This window comes from Neodiprion lecontei, chromosome 7 (assembly GCF_021901455.1).
Source record: "Neodiprion lecontei isolate iyNeoLeco1 chromosome 7, iyNeoLeco1.1, whole genome shotgun sequence".
Lineage (NCBI taxonomy): Eukaryota > Metazoa > Arthropoda > Insecta > Hymenoptera > Diprionidae > Neodiprion > Neodiprion lecontei.
This window is the reverse complement of record NC_060266.1, coordinates 5,388,701-5,409,690: the sequence shown is the minus strand read 5'-3', so window position 1 is coordinate 5,409,690 and position 20,990 is coordinate 5,388,701. Positions and strand designations below refer to the sequence as shown.

At 35.0% G+C, this 20,990-nt stretch overlaps 1 protein-coding gene across 3 annotated transcripts; it reads left to right on the top strand.

Annotated features, from left to right (window-relative positions):
• On the top strand, positions 1-20,331 carry LOC107221064 (peptide transporter family 1). Of its 3 annotated transcripts, XM_015659929.2 has the most exons (10): positions 1-136; positions 1,602-1,648; positions 16,161-16,239; positions 16,562-16,790; positions 16,963-17,237; positions 17,439-17,521; positions 17,661-18,080; positions 18,211-18,442; positions 19,066-19,655; positions 19,928-20,331. In XM_015659929.2, exons 1-10 carry the CDS (start codon positions 97-99, stop codon positions 20,111-20,113), a joined length of 2,181 nt encoding a protein of 726 aa, XP_015515415.1. In that variant the 5' UTR covers positions 1-96; the 3' UTR covers positions 20,114-20,331. The 3 variants fall into 3 exon arrangements, with proteins under 3 accessions (XP_015515415.1, XP_015515414.2, XP_015515416.1); XM_015659928.2 differs by lacking the exons at positions 1-136; positions 1,602-1,648 and adding an exon at positions 6,869-6,988; XM_015659930.2 differs by lacking the exons at positions 1-136; positions 1,602-1,648 and adding an exon at positions 9,929-10,386.
• Positions 20,332-20,990: the final 659 nt, after the last annotated feature.

The following is a 20,990-nucleotide window of genomic DNA, read 5'->3' as shown; positions in this document are numbered from 1 at the left end:
GGGGCTAGTTAGTTACTTAGTTGGCGACTAGGCGAGAGTGCTGGAAAGGGTTAGGGAACCGGAGTCAGGAAACCCCGCTATCAGTACTCGAGGAATATGAGTAAAGAAGAAGAAAATCCGCCCGGATCAAGCCAAGGTACGATGGGAAAATTTTGATTTTTTACCTCTTGCGATAGAGGATCTTAGCTACGGTTTGAATATTGCTGAAATTGCAAGAAAATTTGGTAAAAGTTACTATTTAGTGTGATTATATAGTTTTCAATACTGTAACAATACTTTTGTTGTAATTTTTCGGTTATTGTAAAAAAACGAAAGCAGTTAGAGACGACAATTATAAATAGTAATAACAAATACAAAGTATTCAATACGTTTTAATCTTTTTTTTCGTATGTATTGGAACACGGCTATTAAATTTAGTCACAGTAAATAGATTTCCCATTGAACTTGGAAATATTTTTTATCGGTCATAAATTGAAACTGCATTTGTCAAAAAGACATAAATTTACGTTCCTTCATATAGTGACATTTAATTGAAACGTTTGGTGTTTTAATTTCCGGGTCAAATGTTAGTTAAGCTGAACGTATAAACACTGTTCGATACTTTGATTATTTAATCCAGCAGCTACAATGATCGTGAAATTTTATTACAAGCAGTCAACTAATTCGTTACAAAATTGCAATCTTAGTTATAATTACTATAAATTGTGGAAATTGTATTTTTCTTTTTTTTTTTTTTCTTTGTTTCGTTGATTCTTTTTTTTTTTTTGTTTTTACTGGTAACTCCGCTAGGCGACAAAGTGAATAAAAACTGGGGAGCTTTTTTATGGTCGTACAAAAGTGTAACACGCGCGTATTTAATTTGTGAACTTGCTGATGTATTAAATTAGGAATGTTGTGTATGATGTACATATGTAATATATGTAATATACAGTACCTGATTGGTATGTAACCCAGTTTTATAAATGGAGTCGAAATGTAAAGGTTTATCAAGCATTTGCACTGAGTGTTATTCATTGAAATATAGTTTATAATTATTTAAAACTCTTGTGCTATAATGCAAATTACAAATTACATTTCACTGAAACGATTTAAAAACATGCGAAATGTTACCTGCGGAAAACTTTGGTGAGCAAAATTTTCGAACTAATGATCTTCCAATAAATACGGTATTTAAATGTCAATTTTCCAAAACGTACTCCAGAGAAGCAATTTTCTTGGAACACGCTGAGATGAATCTCTTATCCCTACCTAATCAAACGTCACGCACGCGATGTTCTGGTGCCACAATTGATTCGACATTCATCATTTTTTATCTTCCTATGTGTTAGACTGCCGTTGACCCCAAATGGATCTACCATTACCAACCATTCAACATTCCAAGCAATAGGCACGAATCGATTAGATTCTTCGGGAGTCGCAGGTGGTCTTTTAAAAATAACCGTTAATGTTGGCTTTCTTGTTCCATAATTAGTCAAAAACTCGTCGGAATTGTTTGCATATATGAAAAGATGACATCAATTATTTACATTTTTTGAGGAAATTTCAATGACCGATGAAGTTTGTGTTCGATAATTCTTAAACACGTATGGTTTTTATTTCAGACGTTGCGGCTACTGATCCGAACGTCGATCCAGAAACATCCGAAGAGGTGAGCTTGATCGATTTTTTCTCTATATAGTTTAAAAAGTAATATTCAGAACCAATGATAAGAAAACCGAAAAATTGGAAACTTTTTTCGGGTAAAAATGCGAAATTCATCGATCTGGAACAATTCTATTGCCTAAGACAACCCAATAGGTTGTTTGAAGCGTCAATTGACAAAGTATATGCTTAATTTACTCGAATAATCAATTCGTGAATTGTCCGCTTGATAACTTCACTTCATTATCAGATAAGTCAGTAAGAAAGATTAACGAGCTTTTCGTACCGATAAACTCGGCAATGAGATATCAGGTATTTATGATAATTGCAGATATGCATATATTCCTCCTCAACTCGGTACCGAGAATTAGAAAATTGACACATGCAACGTTTGCAATGTTCTGCAATTACTTATGCATTGCTCGATCATTTAAAAGGGATTCTTTTTCTCGTGTAAAATAAATACAGTTCGCGAAATTTTTATTTTCGTATGTATACAGGGTGTTTCCAAGGAAGCGCCGCGGCATGTTGGGTTGCCTACTATTGAGGAGAACAAACGTCGGTAAAACAGACCCACGAAGTTATCGGCATTATACGACTTTATTTTACCAAAGTGATAATGACTCGGTAGGTCTGTTTTTCTGATATTTGTTCCCCTCAATGGTAGGCAACCCAATGTACTGAGTCGTTTTCTATGAAACACTCTGAATAAACGTCATATGATGCGCTTAGTATCCAAATAATAGTAATAAATTATCATCGATGCAATTTCTGTATGTCATGTGGAATTGCGATTGAATGCCGATTATTGGAATGAATTTCACAGCGGTCTTTAAAATTTTGTCACAGGTGAAAGTTGTACACACTGGAATAAATTTTTGTAGACGCTTTGTTCGGTGTGAAACGATGTTGCCATTGTGCTAATTTTTTTGCAACTATTTCAATTCACCCGTCACATACTTTGAACACATTCTTTTGCACTAAAGTTTCAACAAGTCGTTACGCCGGCGAATTAAGGTGACAATATAGATTTTGACATAATTTCTCAAGTGTACCACCCACAAAAAAAAAGTTTTTCGATCGAGCCGATAATTGAGCTAATCGTTGCATTCCATTGGATGGAACTTTTGACATCAAAAATTAATTCACTTAGACAAATATAGACTAAGGCAAAGGGCGTACAATTTTTGAACTTTTGTTGCGAAGCCTTATTTTTGAAATTCTTGTAACTTTTTCTCGGATGAGAAAATTTTCAGTAAATTACAACTAGTTGGAAGGGAAGTTGAAATTCATGCAAAATTGTTCTCCACTTGTAGTGAATATTCAATACTAACAATCGTCTCTGGATGTATGTATGTACTCTGTGTACCGGGACAATATCTTGAAACTTGAAAATCAACCGCGCATGCGCGAGTTTTATCGGCTGTTCGTGCAGGATGGCCATCCCGAGTTTTTAGCTGTCAAACTGTTTCTGGCGACGATGTAGTTGATACGAATTTTCGAGGTTAGAATCTCAAATAATTGAGGTAGCGACTCGGAAAGGTTTGGGAAGCATTTGTTGTTGGGTCGGAAAGTTGATTCTTCAAAGAACGGTCGGAATTCAATGCTTATGCTCTTTGAAAATTCAAACGTACACATTTTGCGTACGTTGGCCGGCCTGCGTCGCGGACAAGAATATCGCTGCGGGAAGATTTCACTGACCAATGAGATTGAATTATTAGGCGCATGCGCGGTTGACTTTCAAGTTTCAAGAGATTTTTTTTATGCCATCGTGAAAGCCTGCGACATACTCAAGTCGACTCGAATCAATTTGCAGAACGGCACGCAACCGTTTATTCGTGTTCCGTGTTTCTTCGTTTTCACATATTGTACAATCACCATTACGCTGATTCTCGTAATCTTGCCGATATTCCCTATCGGGCAGTCATTATTTTAGGTTTTAAATAGACGTTTGCTTTTCGCTTTTTATCGTGAGTCGTATGTAGACGCTATTCGCGTTATCTTGGTTTTGATATTTATGCTTACACTTGCTGACTTTCATCATATTTCCGTACGATAACGTTGGCAATTTTGAATATTAACCGTCTTAAATTGGAAGCGCATAAGAATTCAGACGCCATAAGCAGAATGCAGAGACCATAGCGCATGCGCTATGGCGTCAGGACTCTTACGTGACATCAATTAAAATAATCAAGAAAATAACCTATCGGAGATCAGATCTGACGGTTTGACGTTGATCCATCGACTAATCAAAAATTGTAACCTCAACAATCTCCAAAGCAGACATAAATCATGGAAATTTTTATTTTGCCATTAAATGCAGGTGCAAACACTGAAATGTACGAGATAACTTGACGAAGTAGATCATTCGTATGGTAATTACTATTCGACAGTGTTCTACGTTGTATATATAAATTCTAAAAAGAGTTTAAAAATAAATAATTTCGTCTAGAGGTTCGTAAAATTGCTTGGCGGGAGATGAGGGTGATTTAGGGGATTTTTAGGGGGAACCAGAGGGTAAGTATGTTCGATCTTCTGTTAAGAATCGATCTCTGGATCAATCCGGTATCGGACGTGTGAAAATCGATTCTACTAAAAATCGAAGAGTAAAAAATTGATCCACTATCGGACGTGTGAAAATCTATTCTACTAAAAATCGAAGGTTAAAAGATCGATCCTCTTACGGGATTTTTAGGGGGGGAATTACAGACAGCGTCTACGGGAAAGTCACACGGATCATCTGGCAACACTGGTCTACCTACATGAGAAAGAGCTTGAGACAAACAATTGAGAGTTCAACGATCCTGTATGAAATAGGTTATTATTGTTCTACAGAAAATTACTGGTGATGAAGTTTCCAACGGATAGTCTTTTCTGAACGAAACATAGAGAAATTTTGAGTATGACAAAAAAAAAAAAAAAATACATATGGAAGTTGGTTGATCAAAAATCAATACTGTTCAATAATTTCGTCGAATTATTATGTTCGTAAACTATTAATTTGAAAATATGAATACAGAAAATACTAGAATTGTAAACGAAGGCTTAGATACCGATACTTCGTTTCAAATCGATTCAAAATGGTTAAAACCTTAGTAGACTCGATCAAGTTCGCTCTACGAATCTTTTTAAAAACTGAACACGTTCGTAATTTGTGATTAAAATTGTAATCTTGTTGAATACTGGAATCACTGTTTACATTTACAATCAAATATTCATTCAACTAATTGTAAATTAGAATTGTGATTTCTTCCTTCTTCCTTTCAATCACAAATTACAATATTTTGACCAGTAATTACTCTCTCATCTGATAGTGACAGTTATGGCAATTCGTCATTTCAGTATAATCGATGAATAACGAGGTAATCAGCGATGGTGAAGAATCAGTAAAGATAAGGGAAAGACTTTATCGAAAATCGGCTATTTTATAATTGAGCGTCCAAACTAATTATGATAAGGTCAGACTCCACAAATGACGCAGTAAAATTTTACACGATTAGTAAAATAACGAGAGGTGCAAAGCTGGCGCGAAAGTCGCAGAGAGTAAATAAAAAATTCCGATTCAGTGACACATCGAGGTATAACTGTTTTCGATTTATTGTGAATAAAACATAAGCCGATTCTCCTCTGCTGCTATAATTTATAAAAGCTTTCGTTGACGCATTTCTTCGGTTACTCGGCTTAAGTATTTCGAAGTTGTTAACATTGCCTTCTGTTATTTATCACCGTTGCAGACCAAGTCTTGCTTTTCAATTCGCTTAATCTCACAACGAGATAGCTGCGCTGGTCAAAATCAATTCTAGTAATTGATTTATCAGCCTGCTCGAACAATTTGGCTCGTTCAATGTTTAACGAACTTCCGATTCGCGTTGACGGCCTTTATTATCATTTATAGTCTGCCGATTGAGCAGCGATTTAGCGATATTAATATGCATAATATATGCATTTAACCCAAGCGTTCTTTTTTTTATCATTCTTAACTGTGCAGCGTAACATATTTATCAAGTGTAAACAGTAAATAGTACTTGATTAACAAGGAGAGAAAAGAACGGTACGGTAAATATTTATTTCAAAAGAAACACGGATAAAATATTCATTGTGATCGCAAACTTATGGTGTGCAATATTAAATGAAAATATTTACTACGTAGGTGAATAATTGGTGAAACTGAGAATAATCGTTCGGAATTTTCGGAAATCTTGCGATTAAAAAGGTATCATCGAGAAATGGATAACTGACAACACGATTTTTATCTCCTTATAATTTTTACCGGTACAGGAGGAGAAAATAAATAAATAACATACAAATTTCAGAATAAGGAAACTTGTCTAACATCCGTGGGCGAGAGAATTTTAAAATCCGCGTACAAGACTAGAAAGTTGGTCAATTATTGACGAGACAGTCAAATTCGTAAATCCTTAAGCAATATATTATTTGTAAATGTGAAACTGCTTGCGAAAGTCATAATCTAGGTGTGATAATTTATTCTTGTCGAAACATTATCGGCTGTGCTAAAGATTGAAAATTTATAACATTTGCACTATAGCTGACAAACCGGAGAAACAGTTTATATGCAATATCTACACTTTTTTTTGTTTTTTATCAATCGTGATCTTCGGCTGATTGCAATTATTTTTTTGTAATAATCGAGTTTGTACGAATAATTCAAACAATTGTATAAAATGTATAATTTCCACGTATAAATTAATTCTAATACGGATTGACGAAAAATTTCCGGGTATTTGAAACAATGATTTTTGGTTGCGTGTTATATGCATTGAATTGAAGTGCTTAAAAATTTTCACGATTAGCAACAAATTTTCCGGAGACGCCGCAAATGCCGATTATTTGACAAAATTTTACCCTTTTTCAAATTACTATATCAACAATTGTGAATGATCTGAATAAGATGTTTAATCTCATTTACACCGTGATTCAAACATCAAATAAATCGAGCTACAATTTGTCTAAGAATAAATTCGCCAATGAAAAACAGCTTACGACGAATCGTAACTTATAAGTATAATATCCTTGAACACAGTAAATCTTACTTTCGCTCATAGAATAGTTATTTGTCCATTATGCCAGTTGAATGCATGTTGCACGCCAAGGTTGAGAATGGTAAAAAAAAAAAAGATAAAAAATATAGAGAAACTCAAAGAAGAAAATGAAACTCGTTTTTTCGGAAGTGAATTCGGATGACGATCTGAAAGTTATTGCGGGGAGACGTGGAAGTGTAAAAATGCGTCGAAACAGTTCGACAAGTCGTTCGGTTGTTTCTTATCAGGAGATCCCTTTGAAAGAAATAAAGGACAATGCCGATTTTACGACGAAAAATCCTCTTACAGTAAGTGCAATAAATTTCTTTTTTTTTTTTCAATTTTTAACCTCCGAGAAGAAATCGATTGTTAACTATCCGCCTGGTTATTATTACTGATATGAAGTTCGTCTCTATTCAATGATCATAAATAATTATTGCATATCACACGCAATCATAACGAATATGTATATTATTATTTTTTTTTTGTGTATAAAGTATGCAATAATAATTTTTGCATAAATCAAAGATCAATACGAAAGTTTTTCTTTCCATGTTTGTCGCAAATGTTTTGATCAGCACCTTGAGAAAAAGAAAAGTAAAAAAATTAGCCACTCTAGTATACGCGCAGTGTAAAGAAATATTGAATGAGCGAAAATTGCAATCAATGCATATTATATACTTAAGATTTTGTCGCCACTTCGTAGCGACGATAATCATTCAACTCGGCAATATAGCGTGCGAATTGTTGTGTCTGTAATACATGTTTCTTATACGTTACAGGCTGAGTCTTTGTAACTTGCCGGCGGCCTCGAGATGTTCTTATAAATACTTGAAAGAGCCCAAGCAAATTAATGAATTTCATAATTCGAGTCTTACGGCAGCCGCACATGCCTCGATAATGAATTTAATTAATAATTTATAGAGGTTTATATTATATTAAATAGACGATGAAATATTGTGCGCATTATTAATGGTAACGGTACGAAAGATTCAAACGTACCGCAGTAAACCAATTTCAATTTGCATTCTTCTTCCGTTTGACTTGAGAAGTTTATGAAACGGATTTCACGGATCTGTGAACGAAATCGTCAGATTGTGAGAAAAATTGATACATTAAATTAAGTCACATCGTATTCTTTGCAACTTGGTTATAATGCGTTTATAATTGGTTCGAATATTACGTCCGTTGGAATTTCCAGAATTAAGGTCACGTGGTATTCCTACCTTTACCGACCGAGCAAGCTCATCCTTTTTCTACGTGACCTTAAGATGGTAAAATTGTCAATGATACATTTTCTTGTTATTGCAACATTAAACCTTTTTGTTCAGTTTGTTGAACTAATATCAAATTATCGCAACTATTACCGGAATATACAGTACTGGTTACCATTCGTAATCGGAAAAAATTCATTTGCTATCCGGTACTTTGTCTTAAGGTTAAGATAAGTAATTAAAATAGTTCTCAGAACGTGTTGCCTCAGGGTTGAAACGTCTTAATGCATCGTTTGAATATTATAAGTAATTTCTAATTGGCTTCACGGATACGAGAAAAGTCTGGTTAACGATACTGTTGCTCTAACCTAGTTCCCAGAGAAAATTCAAATTTCTAATCAGGTATGAGCCTTGGGATTGTGAAAGCAGATTGTTTATCCACGTGCGGAGTTTCATGACCAATCATTAAGATCAAGAATTTAAAAACGTCGAGCAAACAGAAATTTATTTTCCGTGAAGAATTTACTATTACGAAGATCTATAGATTTCTTGTCAATCTTTTCCGGACACGATTCATCTCATGTTATATATGGAGTATATATAAGGTATTCCATGCCAAGTTGCGAGACTTTGTCACTCGTCACTAGGAATTATATCGAGTGTTTAAGGGCTTGAATTACACCCTTTGGAATTCAGTTTTTAAAAATTATATTCACACAGCTGTAAAAAAACAAAAATCGACAAAATGAAAAACGATCGAAATGTCAACTGAATTTTCATACAACCCACAAATTTTATATACCATTTTCTCCGCTCTGAGATTCTCTCCCAGAAAAAAAAACAAATTCCGTTTGAATTTCTACAATTGTCTAAACATTCAAATGAATAAATCAAATTTTCACACTTTCACGCATCGTTTTGATTTAAAACAAATTCTTCAGTGTTTGTAACTGTAAGACATCAGGATTTTTCGGAAAAAATCGATCACGGTTTGACCGATATTTTAATTTTTAAAGTGAAAACTTTTTGTGCGAGGCCGCGCAGAGTTGATTTTTAAATGGCATTCCTTATTTATACTCGTAATATATAACGCATACATACGAGAGAGATAGAGCACAAGATGGCGGAAAGTCACTGCACCGTGTGTGACCGCCGATAATTTAAACAAATAAGAGAAAGTGTGAACGATTTTATGTCGACATGCAAAACAAAAAACAAAAAAAAAAAGGAAAGGATAATTTCATCGAAAGTTTTCACTTTCAACGTGCGTCCCACGAAGCAAACTTTTTTTCAAATTCGAACGCTTTCTTTATAGGCTTATCAGATAATTTTAACAATGTTTAAAAAACAAAGTTTTGGACTAATGAAATATATGATAAAAAAAAAAAAATGATTGGCTTTTTCTGAAATAAAGGTAATTCCAAGGAATCTTTAGCCGTGTTATTATGTACGAGAAAATTAACCCTTCGATCCGACAGCAATATTAATGAATGAAACTTATAACGATTTACTTAATTGCACTGATCGAAGTGGAAAATGAAAAAAGTCTGCGAGTGCAATTTTATTGAAAAAAAAAAAGAAAAAGAGAGAAGAAAAAAAAAAACAATTTATTGTTTGAAAAAGTTTGTACGTTTTCTAAAGAAAAAGTTGTTCTTTTTGAAAAAATGACACTTAAAGCCTTTTTACTAATTCCCCTGTTCAATTTTTTGTCACCGATTTTCAATTATACATAATCAAATTCAATAATATTCCGGTATTTATTGCTGTTATTGGAGGGTCATTGATAGTTGAAAGCAAAGTTTAATAATCAATGACCCGGTTATCGATTAATTAACGTACACACAACATGAAAACAGAGAAAATTATAATCAGCCTGGGAGTTCCGTAGCATGAAAATATTTACATATTTTTTCCTCGTTTTACATCCCGAATCACCGTCTCCCGGTTCAAAGTGAATCAATCTCTCATCCCCCCTGAAAAATCTTGCGGCTCGTGTCGGGAGGCAGAAGCAAGCATTATAGGTGCCATGCCTTCAGAGTTCCGTCAGAACGTCAGACGAATGAGTTGGCGGTGAAAGAACGCTTCGCGCGTCTATCGCATCCGCGAAAGAGAATAAACCGAGAAGAGATAAATTTGAAAAAAAAAAGAACGGGTGAATAAATAAATAAACAAACAAACAAACAGACCCCAAATGCATAGAATCGTCGCGAAATTTGTTAATCGCGAAAAACATCCGTCTGTAACTGATCACGAAACTATCAGCTAGCGGAAAATCAAGATCCTTAAATCGATTTGCAAGTGTTTCGTTGCACAGTGTGTGATTTAATTGATTAACTATTGGGATGCAGGCTTAGGAAATTGTAAACGGAAGTGAAGGGATACCGGAAACGAGTCTTCGACTTATTACATATCGCTCGTAGAGCGGAGTTTTTTTAAACGACTTTTCACCAAAACGCTGAAATATGACGGTCGAAAAATGTCAAACGAAACAGGTAACGTTTTACTCGTATCTTAGTTTTGGTTTTTTGCCTCGTTTATTGTTACAAAACACCTGCATAGGCGTACACCTGTAATTAGGTACCGGACGAATGTGTATTAAATATTACAAAGTATAACATATAGAATTAAAAAAATTAAAATGCAGAAAGTAGAAATTGCATTTCTTGGCTTTAAACTTGATACTTTATGTAGAAAACCAAATACACTAAAAAAAATTTCATTTGTCAGAGTAACTAGTAAAATTCAGTAAAACAGGTACCGTTAAAAAAAACTGTTTGAATATTTTTGGTATTACGAAAAACCAGGTACGCGTAACCATTTTGCGCTATTATCGATCCTTTTTTGGTAATTGCAACGCTAAATCACTTTCTGAGGTTTACTCTACTTTCTTAGTTAAACAAGGCTTTAACGTTAATTTATTGTTGTACAAGACATTAAATTTTCGCAACAGTTGCAAGAAAATATAGCAACAGTGATCGTAATGAGAAAGAATAGTAACTGATACTAGAGTTTCCGGTAACGGCTAGAAAACTAATTTTCATTTTCTACCTAGAACTATATTTTTCGATTGTGGTAAAAAATGAAAATAGTTAAGGACCGAGCGGTAATCGGAACTAAAAATTTCTCTTAGTGTAAGGAATGAAAATTATTTAAATAAATAACATGTATTTACACATTAATCCGGGCTCTGACTTGTAATAATATATTGTGCAAATGGTAGAATTACACGGTCAAACGGTGCAGGTTGATCGTTGTTTGAAACAGGTTTTTGATTGCGACACGTATATTGAAAGGCGGGCAATACCTGGTGCGTATATCGTTGAGTAATAAGTTGCAGAATCGTTTTTGCAAAACATATGCGATGGGTTTATCCTTGCAATATCTTGAGGCAGCGTATAAACTGAGGGCTAAAATATGCCGGTAAAGAAATTTCCAGTTTTTGGTTACTAAAATGTCACTAGAATTTTCCTAGTAACTTTAACGTAAATAACATTTTTCTTAACAGCTGATAAATCACACGCGAGATTCAAACTCCCGGTGCGACGAGTCTTATTGTTGTGACTTCTGACTTACATTCATATATTGACACATATGCAGTGTTAAACGTGAGCGAAATATATTAGACGATAAAATTTATCTAGCATGTGCTTCGACGTCTTATATTACGTTATGTACAGTCCGTTGAAAAAACTATCGTAAGAAATAAAACAGAAAAGTAACAAAATATTCAAATTACGATCAGATAAAAATTTGCGAGTAAAATTTTATTGTCGGATGTAAGTTTCTTAACATATTTACACACTAACTAAGATCTTTGAAAATTTTTGATTCTCAATCACTTTACACGCTGACATTTTTTTCAATACCAAGATCGTAGTTCTTGTTCAATTTTGATAGTCACGATACTGGTTGAATCAATTTTTCCGAATTGTGTGGAATGAATTTTTACCAACAAAATTACAATTTTCCCAATCACTGATCTAAATTTTTTTTTTTCCTTCGTGAAACCGACGTTGCAAATACTATTCAAATTATATCCATCAATGTACAACGATATTTTAAAACACGCTGCCTTTGTTCGTGCTGTGCACTTGGCATACGTTCAAGATAATAAAGGTCGACCATTGTAAAAACGTTCTCTTCGTACATACGCTTGCAAATATTGCAGGTGACGTTTATGAATATTCATATCAGTTTCGAAGCTATAAGCAATAAGAATTTATTAACATTTTACAATTCTTTTTTATTACGTTTTGGGGACCATTTCTTTCATATAAGTCTTCGGATGTGGTTCAGCTATAAATTAATATCAACGCCTTATTATACGAATAAAAAATAAAAAATAAAAATAAAAAAAAAAAAAAAAATACAACACAATCAACTGAACAAACACATGGCAAAAAACTCTTTTGCTATTTACGTCTCACGTAAACTGTAACGGTATGTACGTACACACCTAATACGAGCTGATAGAAACTACGGTTGATAATTATTTCTCACGAATCATCCGTAACTGGGTCATATACGAAAGCGAGACATTTTAGTCGCACGGCTTTCTTCCAGCTGCAAACTGAGTGATTGCAAATAGCGTCAATGACTTATTTTTTATATGTACATAAGAATTGAGAGTATTTTTCATAAAATTTTTCCGGCTTGTAAATATTTGATGGCGAAAAAAGTATCGAACATAAAAAAAAAGAAAGAAGTTTCAAACAATACGATGTATCGAAATTGACAGCTGGGTGAATTTTGATGAAAGAAGAACGTGCGTTTACAGTTTATAAAAACTTTATGTTACAAATTTCAACTAATAATCAAGCCAAAAATCAAAGTGTTTTGCAATAATCAGTTTATCCAATTTTAACATAAACTTTGTTTTTCCTCCGATGAATCCTCCGTAAAACGAAAGATTTTTACTTTAGGTTTTCAGTAAATGAGAGAAAAAAAATAAAAATAAAAATATTAACAAAAACGATGAATCTGTGCATCAACTTTCAAATTATTGTTCTTGTGAAAAAACGTCTCGTTTCTAATAATTTGTGAAGCATGCAATTTTACGAATAAAATTAGCCGTGTATACGATATCGTTTATAAAAATTGAACAATCAAACAACACGTCTGGTCGACAGTGTTAAATAAATCTTGAGAGTCTGCACGAAAACACGCCACAACAATGGAATTCTACTAACAATATGTATTGAAGTACGTTCATTGACATTTCACGGTCAAATTATTGTCACTCATAATGAAGCTTTCCACGTGATAGATATTTGATAACGCTGCGTACAGTAATTACCCAGCAGTATGTGCAATTTCCATGCATGTGAGCTATTGTTTTAGCGTTAACAGTGTATCACTTGCCCTGCATGTATGTACGTACGTACGTACAATCAAAATTTACAATAACGACAAATACGAAGCAAAATGACCTCATTGTCACACTGTGAAAGTTGCACGCATTTGCATTTGGATTATCTTGCGAAATAGAGTTTTGCAATTTATATGCAAATCATGCATTTATATGGATATTCGAAATCTGCAGCTCTTCGAGTTTTTATTATAATTTCTCTCCTCGCGCAGGCGACACACTTCAAAATTAACCTGTTACATTCAGTGAATTATTATCGTTATACGCAACTACTGTTACGCAATAGTTTAACCAAGTCGATATATATATTGTGCTAATGAAACCTTGCGAGTTACATAAAAAATTTTTGGAGTCAAGGAATCAATTTTTATACACGATCAAACTTGCTTTTAATTATTCACGATTCTACATTTTAATTACAGAAATGGAATGTAAGCTATTTTAGATCAATACATGTATACTTACGTGCATACGTACAGTTCGCAATGATTATTCTACAATCTTCAAATTGTAATAGGCAGAGATTTTATATTATCATATCGTAGGAAAACGACGGAGTAGAAACGGAATTTAAGGATATGTAATACTCCTACCTTTACCGACCGAGCAAACTCACACTTTTTTCTCCCTACGCAAAATAAACAAATGAACGGGAATAGTTCAAATTTCAACGATGCATATAGGAACAAAACGGGTGAATTTACTCGGTCGGTAAGGGTAGGACTGCTACATGACCTTAATTTGAATCTTGTTAATTTTCATCAGTTTGATGTCTGTCGAAATTTTCACCGTTCAATTTATTTTCTTTTACTGTATAATAACACCAAGTTCATTGATCTGTCGATTGATTGGTGTAATAAAATTCACACTGTGGCAGAAATTCAGTTTAGCTTATGAATCGGTGATTCGAGGTTAACTTTTTCCGTCGAATCACAAAATTGGCCTTTCTTCGAATCGGGGGAAAAAAATTCTTTACTCGTCAATCCAAGTCGGTAAATTCTTTTTCCTCGTTGCCGGCGAGTATCGGCGAGTCTTTGGATAGATAGACAAAATCAGTTGAATAGTGTAGTTAAGAAGCGATCATACTCGGAAGTGAAAAGCCCCTCGCCTTTTTCTATGATGTTACCAAGCATTGCATCGTGAATTTCCGTCCAATCAAAGAATAACCGACACCACACGGTCAGTAACCGAAATGAAAACAATGGAAGGCCAACAGGACGTGGCGAATAGAGTTTGTATCGCGATCTCTGTCGTAACTTTAACGATACAACCTTGACATCAATAGCCGATCTCTATCCGCTGTTGTTAGACAATGTTTATTGAATGAAACGGATTTTAATTATCGAAGCATACGTATTGAACTTATTATCCTCAACTACGGTGTTCCAAATTCTTTTAAAAATACGACCATGCAAAATCGATTACGTTGATAGATTAGTAAATCGAGGAAACTTCGTTGACTGGAACGAGTTTTAGTCCAATCGAAGAGAATTCGGAGAGTCAATTGTTTTGATAGAAAAATTAACAAAAATAACGATTCGATTCCTTCGGAACAATTGGCCTTTCCGAACAACTCCTTTCTTCTTTTTTAAATATCACTTACATTCTTTTTCAATTTTGCTCTACAATTATCAAACTATCTTAGGGTCCGAGGTTTTTTGTGTCGTATATACGGGGCGTTCCATTTCAATAAATATGCATTAAATTGAAAAATATTTCAAGCAAAATTTGTTGTATATGAAGGCGGACATCGGATGGGCATCCCAGTTTTTGGGCCCGTTGAGGCCCAATTTTTATTTTTCAAAAAGAACCTCCAATTTTTTATTGCATTTTCTTATTTATCATTGAAAAGTAAGTAAGTTTTACTTCCAGTGATTTTTTTGTTTTTGTCTTCGAACAGGCCCGAAACGTTATTCGATGTTTTGTCGCGAAAAGAGCGGCAATGCGTTAATCTTTGCGTAGATTTTAAAAAATGAGCACGAGTTATACGATAAGCAGAATTGTTCAATATTGATTATATCACAAAGGAAACGTGGTAACGTTATACTGGAGTCGATACATGCAATTCCTAGAATGTTGCGTTCTAGTTTTGATCGGTAAAAAACCGTATCGCTAATGTGGTTACGTAAAAAATTGCAGCTGCGGGGTCGTTGTTCCTTATATATCTGCGAGGCCTTCTGCGTAGTTTGCAGCTCAATATGACAGTGAAAGTTTTCAGTGAGATATGCTGAAAAGCCTTCAAAATGTGCAGTAATTGTGAAATAAAGAGGAAAAACAAAACCGAGACATCGCGATGCAGTGAAACTTGAGATCGTGCTGTTTTTAACTTCCTTGTAATCTTCTAAATGCGATTCAACGCAAAAACACGTTGAATTGACAAAAAAAATCCCAAAACTACCTAGGAAACAGGTTTTTGCACTAAAAAATCAGTTGGCAACAGAATTCAAGATAGTTTTTTTTTATTAAATGAACAAAAAATTATAGCTTGCACAACGAATTAAATATAACAGGATCTTGATGTCATCCATGTCAAAATATATCTGTAAGCAAAAACACTGACATTTCATGGTCAATTGTAATGATTTGTAATAATGAAAAAAAAAAAAAAATACTTCATAATTATTTCAACCAACTTTACCGAATGTATATATTCAGAACCGATAACCAGTTTTACAAACGAAGGCGAGACTACAGTTAGATTATATCATTATCGGCGAGAATATATGATCGTATGTCGAGCAAAAAAAAAAAAAAATTATATGCTCTCTGACTAAAAATAAAACTGGCAAAAAAATTAACAGGATATTTCAGCATCCTCAAGTGTTGAAATATATATATATTTGTTATACCAAAAATGAGAAAAATTAATGAAAATCCTACGTGTTTTTCTTTTCTCAGAAACTCAGATACCCAAGGTCTGTTTTCTTCATCATCCTCAACGAGTTCTGTGAGAGGTTTTCCTACTATGGTATTCGAAGTAAGTATAATAAATAGAAATAACTCTTTGAAACGAAGTGAAAAATATTAGTTTAAGTGTGCTTCCTTATAGTATAAACAAAAAACATCTCGTACTCTTCAGTTCTTAGTGATGTTTTAAAATTTAATTAAACACCGTGACTTGTATTGAGAACCAATTGGTAACTTTTTTTACCTTTTCTAATACGATGGTGTCAATTGATGGTATCAATTGGACTTAAGTCCAGCTAGCATATCATGTCAGAGATAAACGAAAAACGATCAACTTCTCTTCATTTACTTCAAGATTGATAATTTTTTTGCGTTTTCTTATATCCTTACAGCGATCCTGGTTCTCTACCTGCGGAACAAGCTTTACTACAGCGATGACACATCCACCGTGATCTACCATGTCTTTAGTATGTTGGCATACTTTTTCCCACTTATCGGAGCGATGCTGGCCGATTCTCTTCTCGGCAAATTTCGCACCATTTTTTACGTGAGCATCATCTATGCCATTGGACAATTGGTACTTACGGGGAGTGCGGCACCTCCTTTGAATTTGCCCGATCGGTAAGTGAAGTGCCTGAACATGTTTAGTTGTTTTTTTTTTTCTTTTTACAGGTGTAAAATAGCCGAGACTATGCATAATATGCATAGTATATTACATGAATAGCATAATAGGCAAGATGCGCGGAAGATATGATGAAAATAGAAAAAAATTTAATTTCTGTTTTCTTTACAGAACATTTGCGCTGTTGGGGCTGCTGTTGATCGCCATTGGAACAGGAGGAATCAAGCCATGCGTTGCAGCCTTTGGTGGTGACCAGTTTTTGTTGCCGCAACAGGAGAAATATTTGATCACCTTTTTCTCCTTGTTCTACTTCTCGATCAATACCGGATCGCTGATCTCGACTTTCCTCACTCCTATTCTTCGCGAAGATGTTTCCTGCTTCGGTGAAAACACCTGCTACTCCCTAGCGTTTTTCGTTCCGGCAATTCTTATGATTCTTTCCATTGGTAGGTTTATTTTAATCAAGAAAAACGGTATGATTATATATTGTCAAGGACAACAATATAATTGCTGTATTATTCGTGCATCGTTCATGTTAGTATAGCTTCCTTAAAAAAACATTATGCAGTATTTTAAAAAAAATAATCTTCAAGTTTGATAGACTATGAACCAAAATTCATGCCTCAATATTCGTTTCTCTATTCCAGTGATCTTCATTCTTGGTAAGCCAATGTACAAGATAAAATCCCCACAAGGAAACGTGGTATTAGAAGTCGGAAAGTGTATCTGCGTGAGTACATGACATACTTTTACAAAAGTGGAATATATAACCACGGTTGATGATTGATAAAAACAAAGAAGTATTTTTGAATAGGACTGTGATTATTTTGTTTTGACTGTTTGGAATTTCCAAAATTAATTAACTGCAGCATGGAATCGGCAATAAATGGAGGTCGAAGAAAGGTGAAGAAAGAGAATACTGGCTGGATTACGCGGATGACAAATACGACCCGAAATTCATCTCGGATATCAGGTCAGCGTTCCAAGTGATAAAAATGTTCCTCCCGCTGCCCTTTTTCTGGGCCCTGTTTGATCAGCAAGGATCAAGATGGACGATCCAAGCGACACGAATGGACGGCCAGATCGGCAGTTTTCTCCTAAAGCCGGACCAGATGCAAGTGGTCAATCCACTGCTTATCATCATATTGATACCGATTTTCGAAACCGCAATTTATCCCTGCCTTAACAAGTTGCGTCTGCTGCGAACTCCTCTGCAGAAGCTCACCACCGGTGGACTCTTGGCTGGAATTGCATTCATAATTTCTGCCATCGTGGAGTTGCAGCTTGAGGTATAAATTTTAACCACTATAAAAGTGCTATTCCTCATCAGTTTCAACAGTACAATTATAATTATGGAATCTTCTAGAACCATGCAAACGTCAAGAACGTATAATTTCAGATTTCCTTAATATATTTCAGTCAACGTATCCCGTGCTTCCTTCGTCTGGACTAGCCCAAGTCAGAGTCTTCAACACCTTGAATTGTCCGATCACAATGACAGTCGGAGATGATTCTTTTGTGCTGGAAAACATGGAGGTTTGGGAAAATAAGTACGTTGAGGCCAACGGTAACGTTAGTCTCGCTTACACTGCCAATTTCGCTAGTTGTTCGAGTCTTGGCGTGACAGATACGTTGAACGGAGCCGTGAGTGGTAAGTGGGGAATGTTTGTACGCATTGTAAAAAAGAGCCACATCACCTTTCGTACACGAAGAGAATAAAAGAGCAGATGTACTAAAAACTTCAGGAACAAAGGAACACATCATATGATTTGGTAAAATATACTTTGCAAAATGCAGAATTTATTCTAGAAACAGTGAAAACTACTGTGTGCAAAGTAAAATCTACTAAATTTCTAGTAAAAAATATAATTGACATCGGTATTTTTTTACCAAAAACCCCGATGTGTCCTTCTTTTCTTACAGTTTTGAGTAAAATCGCTCTTTTTTTTCTCTCCGTGTACCTTTGCGGAATAATTTCACGGAAAGATATCCCGTCTGCATTTACGCAATACAAGGGAGATTTCTAACGAAATCCGGCTGCATTTCGGCAACTCCGAGTACATTTTAACGATCGAAATTTGTCTCTCATGGTCTACGATTGGACGTAAAGAGAAGAGTCGGCCAATCGCGAACAATGAGCAAAATTTCAACTGGCAAGGAGTACCCTGTATTGCATAAGTGCAAGCGAATTCACCACGCGATGAATTATCCTCGTAATATTCTTGTGGAATGACCTGATATACGGTTACTTAATGAACATGTGAAACGTTTCAGGAACCATTTATGGAACTGAAGCTACTGCCACTTCATGGGTCGTAACGAAAGATGGAATAAGCAACAGCTACGTGGACAGCGTGTCCAAGACGACGAGTGGAGATCCGGCTGTCCGAGCTTTGGTTTACCTCAACTCGTCGGTCGGGGATACGGCTAATCTAAACTTTATTGAAAATTCGAAAACCGTCCTGTCTTTGGAGGTGATATCGCCGTTCAACGTAACTGATCTTACCGAACTTGATCCTGGTACCTATGACATATATTTGGATGAGACCTTGGTAGAATCGTCAGTAGTGTTAAAGCTCGGAGGTGTCTACACCGTCACAGCTTACGTGAACGATCTCAGTTCCGCCACTGCCAACACCATTACGATCACCGAACCAAACTCCATGCACATGCTCTGGCTTTTGCCACAGTACATCGTGATCACTGTCGGAGAAGTTATGTTCTCTATCACTGGTCTTGAGTTTGCCTTCACCCAAGCACCGGTCAGTATGAAAGCCTTGCTCCAGGCTTGCTGGCTTCTTACGGTCGCCTTTGGTAATCTTATCGTCGTTATCGTTGCCGAAGTAGCCTTCTTCGATAGCCAGGTAAGAATGGCTGTATACTTTACTTGAATACCACGATCTCGATATTTTTTTCATGCATCTTGTAATGTCGCGAACAGGATTTTAGATATTTATCATGTTTAAATTTTCACATTTGCATGCGTTCCAATTTCATTAATAGTACTACGTAATAGTCTATACTATATGTCCAAGAATGATCAAAATTATTAATGAATCCTTTTCAAATCGAGTTTGAGCTTTATTAGGTGTGAGTACCTTTTCGTTATAACAATCGTTTTCGTTTTATTTTCCAGGCGAGTGAATTCTTCCTATTCGCCGGCCTCATGTTTGTAGACATGTTAATATTTGGTATTCTTGCTTGGTTTTACAAGTACGTCGAGATTGCGGAAGATGAAGATGAACTTCCTAATGGAGATATCGTTCTTAACGAAAAGTCTGGTACAACGAACCCGTCATTCAAAGACGATGGCGGTAAGTGATTTGTCCTGGCATCAAACCAGACTGGTTGTGAAACACTTGAAGATACCTTTTATCTACAAAATGTGTTCTACGTGAATTCGAACTGCTGTATATATACACCCCATTTACAACTTAACGTTTCATAATTGTAAATAAATTTAATGCCTTTATACATATCCATATACAGACGTGACCAGTTCGTTATGTTGTGTAAATAAAATTTATCTCTTTAACATTAGGTCAACGATTATTTAATTAAAACGTTTCAGTAACCGTCAGTAATTATACATATGGTTTCGTTTGTTATATTATTAGCATCAAAGAGCCGACCTCTAAAGGCTAATTTTTCATTTTCTCGAATGGTATCCAATATTTGAATTTTTTATTCTTACTCGAAATTTGGCTCTCAGTTGTGAGTATTTTGTAGCTCAAGACTTCCTTTAATAAAGCACTGTGTTCACGAGACCAAAAATCACAGCAAGTTCGCAGATTTAAGTTTCGTAGCAAGCATTGCGCATGTGCAGTACTTAATTATGGGCTGTAGGGTGAGTCCAATTTTCCTCGACTCAATTCAATTCACTGAGCACCCGAAAAACCCATCTAAAAAAACCTGGTCCGAACAAACCCGGTCTAAAAAAAATTTCTCTTTTAATATTGTTTTTTGATGAAAGGTGAAGAGCGTGTATTTTTATATTATATGTGTTTATCAAGTATTGGGAAAACGTCGAATGAATAATTGGCCTTAAAATAATACCTTATACCTAGTAACTATGTTATAAAGTAATAAACATGACTGTGAACTCGTTCATAGTATATCATGAGCATCTACTAGACAAAACTGTAGTAGCACGCTTGCAGGAAGCAAAAATTGTTTGCAGAATGGTTTGATTCATACAC